General features: G+C 47.4%; 1 protein-coding gene across 1 annotated transcript in view; it reads right to left on the reverse strand.

Annotated features, from left to right (window-relative positions):
- RAB2A (RAB2A, member RAS oncogene family) overlaps nt 1–4,854 on the reverse strand; it is a 43,473-nt gene extending 38,619 nt beyond the window's left edge. The window contains exon 1 of the mRNA XM_038174278.2: nt 4,582–4,854. Coding sequence (XP_038030206.1) covers nt 4,582–4,627 — 46 coding nt within the window. The 5' untranslated portion in view covers nt 4,628–4,854. The remainder of the gene's footprint in view (nt 1–4,581) is intronic.
- Nucleotides 4,855–8,779: the final 3,925 nt, after the last annotated feature.

Consider the following 8,779-nt stretch of genomic DNA (forward strand, 5'->3'; position numbering starts at 1 on the left):
ATACAGATCTCTAACCTGGCTTATGAGCTACTTCTAGCTCTTTATGGTGGCCTGCACTGTTCTAGATAGCTTCCAGATGTTTGGTGTGCCCCTGTCGTAGCACAGGCCACAGCTCCTTTCTCCTCTCCTTCCTTTCCAAACACCTCATTTCTGCGCAACTCTGCGAAGTTGAGCTGCATATTGAGTTGTGTCCGTCAGACACAACCCTGACATCAAACAAACAAAAAATTATTAAAATCAATAGGAAGGAGAGACTACAAAGCTCCAAACTGCTATTTAGAGAGCAAAGGGATTTCACATATCAATATGAGCAGGGACAAGAAAGTAAAATAACCTTTGAAAGTGTTCAAACTGGCTACTTGCCTTTGGGAACAGCAATATTTTAAAAATGGCTTTTTAACTCTTTTGAAGATGATTCAGCTTCAATGCTTAAATAAACAAACACTGCTGTAAATGATTTACAACAATGCATCTTAAGGCAATATAATGCAACTTCTCATTTCTATGAGAAACTCAGATTTGCTAACTGGAAGGAGCTTGCAGCTTTACCACTCTGCATTTAGTGTAACAGTACCCAACTGCTAACTCTACAGGCTTTAAAAACAAATAAAATTTCTTTCCAAACAAAATTAAACTACACAAGGCTGTAGAAAATCTATTAGTGCTCTGGATGATCACAACAAACTACAGTGAAACTAAGATACAGCACCTAATACCTGCACTTTTAGGGATCAAAGCATCATCCATGGCTTCTCAAGGCAAGAAGTAAGTAGCACAGGTCATGATCCTGTAAAAAAAAGTTCTCAAAACTATCATGAATCATTAATTCCAGCTCCAGCGGGATGAAAACTTGTTTAGTTAACAACTATTATTATACTCTTGTAGAAAAGAAGGGCAACAGGCTCTTGCCATGCACGTTGCCAGCTAATAACAGCTGTCCCAGGACAAAGTGCAGTGGCACTGGAAACATTTCACAAGGAGGACAGAAACCAAAGCCAATTCTATTACTTCATTTGAGAATATCCTAGGCAAGTTAAACAGCTGACTTTCTCGAGCAAAGTAAGCTGTCAGAAGAGTGAGATCATCCAGCAATCCTACTTTCTCTCATCTTCCCCTGGAAAGCACTTGGAGATATCCTTGGTTTATAGGCAGCAGCTATTTGCTGTAATCAGAAGGCAAGTAAAAGCTCATTACCCAAGAAACTCTGAGGATTGCTGAACTAACACATCGAAGAAGAGAGGAAGACAGACCCGTTCGTGGGAGATGCAGTAACACTGATCACACGCAGACATGTAGATGGAGTACAACTGGCAAGTTATGATGGCGACAAGAAGCCTAAGCATTGCGAAACTGGTCTTTCAGGCATGCTGAAGTTTTGTAACAGTCTCTAATGGGAAGGACTAAACATACTCCAGTAACGGAAAACCCTATTTAATGTATTTTAAATACTCTGGGGAAGAAAATCCATCCCTAGCATTAGAGAGGTCTTATGTATGAGTTTATTCCCATATGGTATTTATTCCCATCACCAGCAATAGAAATGTAAAGGAGATTTCACCACCGTATAGAAAAACTTGTAAGAAAAATAAAAACTTCCAGCCACTAACTGCAAAACCTGGCAATACTCATGTGCTCTGTTTGCCCTGGCTCAGATCAAAGTCCACCTCAACTTCAATCGGTGGCCAAGCGTAGATGGCGTGCTCATCAGATCTTTGCTGCACAACTCCTACATGCACCCAAACTGAAAACGATGTTATCAGCCACCCAGGCAAAGGTCTCATGAGAAAACCCCTCAGCAGAACGCCCCATGTGTGCTCCTGAATGCATTTGCAAACTCATATAATGTTTTGGAAATATCCAGACCAGAAGACCTATGGATTAACAGCAGTCAATGTTCCTTAGTACTTGTATATTTCTCTTAAAGATACCAACAGCTGCTGTCCCACTGATAAAATGCAAAAACCATACAGATTGATAACCGGGTTGTTTGAGGACCTGAAAGACAGTCACAGTATTTCAGGTCTCTCCCATAACCAAAAGAAACTTCTCCAACTACAGGGGAAAAATATTTACATCTCTTACACATATATATATATATAAAAATCTAACAACCACAATAGGATCAGTCCCATGTTGGTAAAGCCACAGTGCCTGAAGTACCAGCAAAAGGAAAAGCCACTGAATGTCGATGAGCAATGATGCAGGCGAGGGGACAAGATCTCCTGGGCAAGAGGCAACGTTGCACAGTCAGTTTCTGGGGCTGTCCTTTTAAGAAACTGAGACCATACTGAGTTCCCGTGTTTAAGCAGGTGGAAGCATTTGGAATCACAGTACAGAGAAGACATGTGCAGGTGCCTTGTATAACTGCAAGTTTTCTTGTTTTGTTTTTGGCTTGCATAACCCACTTTGCTTTGTAGTGCTGGGAAAGAAGAGGAGCTAAATGCTAACATCTGCCCTCGGTTGCTGCCGCCTTACTTTTCTCCTCCAGTTTGTTTACAACTAAGTGCTGAGTCACCAAGCAGTTGATCCACTTCCAAAGGCTCTCAATCAAGCTCCAGAGATAGAGATGTCTTCATTGCTACAAAAACTACATGGCATGCAAGGCCGCTGGCACATCCTTACTGGTTGCAATGGTGTGGCAAAACACCACCGGAGCAGGCGGGGACAGCCCCCATCCATTCTTGATTTCCACCACTGGTGTTGTGAGTTCAATGCTTTGAGGCTGAGGAGCAGCAGTAACACCGAAACCAGCACAGGCTTTCTGGCAGCAAACAGCGGTGCACAACGTAAGCTGGCTCTTCGGTGCTAGCTGTGTTAGAATACTTAAGGGCTTACAGGAAATTAAAATGAAAGCAAAATCAACTTTCCACTGTTGGCAGGTTTAGTTTGCTTCAAGAACGATCATCGCACTGGTTTTAATTAGCTTCTTGCAGCAACTCTGAGCAAAAACTACGGGAACTATAAATAAATAAACCAAAATAGCAAATTTGCAAACTGTTTTCCCTCTGTGTTTCCCTTCTCTACCTTACTACTCCCCTGTTTGGCTCTTAAGCAGCTGAATCAACTTCAGCAGTGACACACATCCCTTCTGCATTTCACATTTCGAGCAACTGAAATGCTGGAAGTGCACCACAGACCATTACACTGAGGATGTTTCATTGTAAAAATTTAATCAGTACACGATCAATGTACCAAAGCGATCGTTTGCTGCCCTCTCTACCTCTTTAACAATCAGAGTTTTTGGAGATGCACCAGAACCGGCCACGTGTTCCAGAGCACCGTCACTCTGAGTTCTGCACTACCATTTTGCATCACCCTGGGCAGATGTACTTCTGACTGCTCAGGTAGAATCCCCTGTCCTGCGGTTTGGTGAGCTGCCACCTGCCTAAAGACTCAGGAAAAAAAAAAAAACACAAACAAACAAACAGGATTTTCAGTTGTCATCTAAAGCCTAATGTTTCCAAGGGGGTCATTAAGACTGTGATACCTCTTAATAGTTATTTGTACTACAGCTTCTACTGCAGCAGCCTAAAAAAGCTCTCAGAGTTTAAACGTAGGTTTAAAAAAAAATTAAAAACACAACAGTAGCTGCACTCACTGTATTTAATGACCTCATGTGCAATGCAGCTGCAGCGTACAATTACACCCCAGCATGATTTGGTTCACAGGTATGAAGTGCAATTACGGAGTTACACCAGAACAGCAGCACGTGAAACGACGGCTGTCATCAACCCTCCTGAGGAAGGCATGTGTCCAGCTAGGAGGAAAACAACGCGAAGGATGCAGCACCCCTGAGCAACGCAGGTCACTGGGGCAGTCACCTGGCCCTGACAAGGCTGCGAACCACAGCTCGCTACCTGCAACCCCAGCGTGCTGGGGGGGGTGGGCACTGAATATGTTGGCAGAGGGGTTTCAAGCAGCAATTTCTACCAGCGTGCCAGGCGTTTGGTGGCTGTGACCATCGCTATGTGGTGCAAACGGGGGAGGGGGGAGTGGGGGGAAGGCATACAAGGGGTGAGCAAACGGGTGAGGGAGGGGGAGAGTCCGCAGGCTCCTCCGGCAGAAACGCCGAACGACGCTTAATTAAACCGGGGAGGACCCGAGGCTTTCAACCACCCCGTTTTAACACCTCCCCCCCCGAAGCGGGGCCGCCACCTCCTCCTCGGGCCGGCAGCGGCGGGGAGGCCGAGGCGGGGCGCTGCCGGCTGCGGGCCCCGCAGTGCCGGCGCCTCCCCCCGCCCCGCCGCCATGTCGCGCTGCCGCAGCCCGCCCTGCCCTGCTCCCCCCCCCCCCCCCCCCCCCCCCCCCCCAATCCCTCCGTTACTCCCCAAACCCCCTCCCCGTTGGGCTGCGGATCCCCAGGCGAGCGAGGGGGCGAGCAGGAGGAGGAGGAGGAGCGGCAGCAGCGCGGGGCCGAGCGGGGGCGGAGGCCGAGGAGCCGCCTCCCTGGCGCGCAGCCGCCACCACGTCGACGCCGCCAGCACTGCGGAAACGGCCGCGGGGCCCGGCCCTCAGCGCCGCTGCCTTCCCCCCCCCGTCCCCTCCCGGTCCCCTCCGCTCCCCCCCGCCGCACGCACTCACCCGTGTCCCCGATGATGATGTACTTGAAGAGGTACGCGTAGGCCATGGCCGCCCAGCTGCCGCCTCGCCCTCTTCTCGCTCGCTGCCCCCCCCGCCCGCCCCTCCCTCGCCTCGCCTCGCCTCCCTCCCTCTCTCCCTTCCTCCCTCCCTCAACCGCCGCCTGGGAGCGGTTGGAAAGGCAACGGCCGCAACGGCCCCGCGGCGCCGGGCAGCGCGAGAACAATGACAGGCGGCCCGCGGCCCGCAGCCTCCGGCAGCGTCACGCAGCGCCCCGCCCCCCCGCGCCGACCCGGAAGGGCTGCGGGAGGCGCCGCCCGGCTCCGCCCCGCCGCTGGGGCGGGGAGGGGCGGGGCGAGCCGCGGGGACACGCCCACTTTTGTGAATAACCACGCCCACTTCGCGGTAAACCACGCCCACTTTATGGTTAACCACGCCCACTTCGCATTTAACCACGCCCCCATGTGGAAACCACGCCCCCTTACGCGGAAGCCACGCCCCTTCTCTGTGTGGCCACGCCCCCTCCGCCATCGCCCCGCCCCCTGCCAATGGGAGACCCCCCCCCCTCCTCGGAGGCCGTTGGGGCTCGCCCTGAGGTGGTTCCCCGCAGCTCGCCCCTCAGGGAGGGAGAGGGGTGGGAGCGCCTCGCTGTTTGGTTATTTAAATAATAAAAATGGACTGATGTAAAATAAAAATAGCCCGGTGTAAGGGTGCTCTGAGCTGGGGAAGCTCCTAAACGCAAACACTTAATCAGCCCCACACAAACCATGTCCCCAAGCACCACGTCCAGCCTCTCCTTGAACACCCCCAGGGACGGTGACGCCACCACCTCCCTGGGCAACCTGTCCCAATGCCTGACTGTTCCTGCTGACAGAAATGTCTCCTCATTGCCACCCTGAACCTCCCCCAGCACAACTTGGGACCATTCCCTCCAGTCCTATCACTTCTTCCCTGTGAGAAGAGGCTGCCCCCCAGCTCCCTACACCTTCCTTTTAGTCCCTCTAGTCTCAGTTCTGGCTTAGAAAACATAGTTTTTCCCCTCCTTTTCTGTCTTTCTTCATCAGTCTTGAAGCTACAAGCCCTCACAGTGTCCCAAGCTCACAGCTGCAGTGTAAGGGCTAGAGTTCACGAGGGACTGATGACTTGGAATGAACTTCAAGGTATTCCCAAGTCCACGGAGGCACCTTTGCACCCAGACCTTTGACCCTTGAGCCTACACAGATCATTTGGCTTCTGGGCCAGCCTCATGGTGAGGCTGCCTCAGATGCTGTGGGAAGGAGCACTGTGTAGGGGTGCGACACCTTCAGGTGCTAAGGCTGATGACAATTCGTGTTGTTGGCTGTGGGTTGTTGAAGAGCCACTGTCATTTTCTTCATATGGCCTCACAGGTCAACTTTTCCGGCTGTACCAGTCTGGTAGCTTTTAACCTTATAAAGATTTTTGTTTGTGGTGTGGCAGGTCAGGAAGTCAGACAGCAGTGACTTAGGCCGGTTCTGAGAGGCGTGCTTCTAACTTACTCTTCAAAAAACATAAATAAAGCCGATTGCACAATATACCAAACCCTGTCTCCATATTTTATGACTTTCCTAATAAAGATTTCTCTCCAAACTAGGTATTTTATATATATATATATATAAATAAATATATATATATATATAATTTTGTTCTCTTCTTCCATGGGGATATACAAAAGAAATGATTGCTGTAAAGGGAAAAGAGCTCCTTCATATACAATAAAAGTTATATCTACCTTCTACACATGAAAAATTCAGGGGTTCTGTGCCCCTTTGTCAGTTGTTTTTCTCTTTGTTTGTTTGTTTGTTTTTCCTCTGTACTTCTCCCTGTTTCTCAACATTGCTGGTAAAGTTTGGAGCCTGAAATAGCAGTGCATCATGTCTGTAACATCACCCTCATCACCTCAAACCAAAGTCATATGAGTACTTCCTGTCTTGCTCCTCTCTCAATGTGGTTGGTTTGTTTCCATTGCAGCAGCATTTAAATTTATTTTTCAACCTAGATCCCTATTATAGCCAGTTACTACCCAAATGCAGCTATACATGTACATTTGCTATCTCCTTATTACGTACTCTTTTTCCATTTGGTAAATTTCAATAGTTTTGATCACGGCTACTCAGTTTGTCAAATATGTCTGACTTTTTTATTCTGTCCCAGCCATTTTGTTACACAGACTGTTTGTGAAAATATTGAATAGGTCTTGTCTGGACTGGATAGAGTTCTGGAGAGCCACATGTGAAACCTTAAAAACTCTTTACAACTGTTGTTTTAGCCATATGTGTATGTCATAGTAATTTCATTTGTTGTATTTTTCTTAATTTATTTTCAAGAATATTATGGAGAAGAGTATCAAAAGGCTTCCTGAAGTGAATCTGTGTCACACTGACTTCTTTCAAGCCATGTAGCTTGTCAGAGGAGGCAGTAGTGTTGCTTTGATCAGTGTTTATTCTTGGGAAATCCACCTTGTCTATTTACCACTTTGTACAACTTGTTGAACTTAATACATTAAACTTTTATTCTTTTTAATTAAGCTAATCATACCACATAACTCATCTTTCCTCAGCCAGCAAGTCACTTTTGAGCAAGTCTAAAGCATTTGCCATCTTGGATATCCAGCACTCTGCTTTCACCTGAGGACATGAAATGAACAAAACACGATGAAAAAACTCCCATTTCTTTTGAAGGACTCCCCAGAAAGCCACTTCCCCATTATTTTATGTATAGGAAGCGAAGTTCTGATAAAACTTTTCATTTACAATTCCTATCCAGAATGAATTTTCTCAGAAAAACAGTTTTGCCTCATTCTGTGTGAAAATTAGGCTTCTGTTTTCACATATCCATGCGTGTAGGAGGTCTGCATCTATATTCTCTTTCCTAATAATTGCTGTGAAAACTGGCATCTGGATGGAGGCGAGTGCCTTGGCTGAAAGAAAAGTTGCAGCTGGGGCCAGCTGTTGCATCCGATACAGAATTCACACTGAAACAAATCCTTACCGGTGCTCCCTCTCCCTCTAAGTGAGAACATCAGCTGCTCTTCATGCTCTTCTTGCTGGTTTGTGACCACAGGAAACAAAGCTGCAGGAAACCAGCAGATAAGACTTCATCCGGTGTAAATAAAGGTTGTTGCTGACAAAGATGGTGCAGCTGTGCCATCGACTAACCCGCTAACCCACTAACCTGTGCCACCCACTGTCCCACCCTTGGATGGGTCCTGATCTGGCACTACTCAAGCCATCTGCTCAATCATGGAACTGGAGTGGATAAACTTTAATTTTTCCGTGTTAGCTTTTGGGCAGTTCCATTCTTGGTCCCGCAGGCGCACAAAGAGTAAGGTGTTGGCAGAATTGTCTGGTGGAGCCCACCTCCACCCAGCAGTCCTCACACCTGCCTCGTGGAGTGTCCTCTGGGTGGAAGGCTAAAGCTCCTTCTGGACATCAGCCATGCAGGCAGGTTTTGACTCTTAGCATGAGTCCTCTTGTACAGGAGCCTCTCCATTAGCTGTCAGGATTAAGGGGACCTGCGCGGGTTTGTGTGACATTCACACTCTCCTCCAGAGCCACACATGATATGCTCCAAGTCTCCTTTGGTAGCATGACAGACTCCTACATGGCTGAACCACAAAGAGTGTTACGTAGAGGGCTGGTCAAGCCTGAGCAATCTCTCCTCAGCATCCCAGTGTAGTAATTTTCAGGTGTACCTCACTTGATGGGATGGCTCAATTCCCTGTTTCTGCAATCTTCTAGACTTTGGCGCAAGCAAAACTGGCCTGAAGTGGTTGAATTAGATCTAGTCATGAAATTAAATTGCTGTTGGGGTATTGATGGAACCACAGTTTGGAGAGGCTTGTAAGGATAACAAACAAGACTTTGTTACTTATGCTATCCCATGGTAAATACAGGCTGCTTTGCTGCTGGACGAGAAGACTATATGCCTAAATTACTGGGTTTTATCAGCTGTACTACAAATCTCAGATGCCTCCATCTAGAGATTAATGCAAAATTGATTTTCCTCTAAGTTATGTTTACCATATATTTGTTTGAATACTATTAAGAGGCATGTAAGTAAATAAGTATTGTTTTTTATTAGTTTTTACCTCTCTCCTGTCTAAATTTCTGTTTACAATATAAACGGATATTTTATTAAGCATGAATATTTTAATAGAGGGCCACCATGGACTCATTCTCAC

The sequence above is a fragment of the Anas platyrhynchos genome, chromosome 2, assembly GCF_047663525.1.
Source record: "Anas platyrhynchos isolate ZD024472 breed Pekin duck chromosome 2, IASCAAS_PekinDuck_T2T, whole genome shotgun sequence".
NCBI classification, from domain to species: domain Eukaryota; kingdom Metazoa; phylum Chordata; class Aves; order Anseriformes; family Anatidae; genus Anas; species Anas platyrhynchos.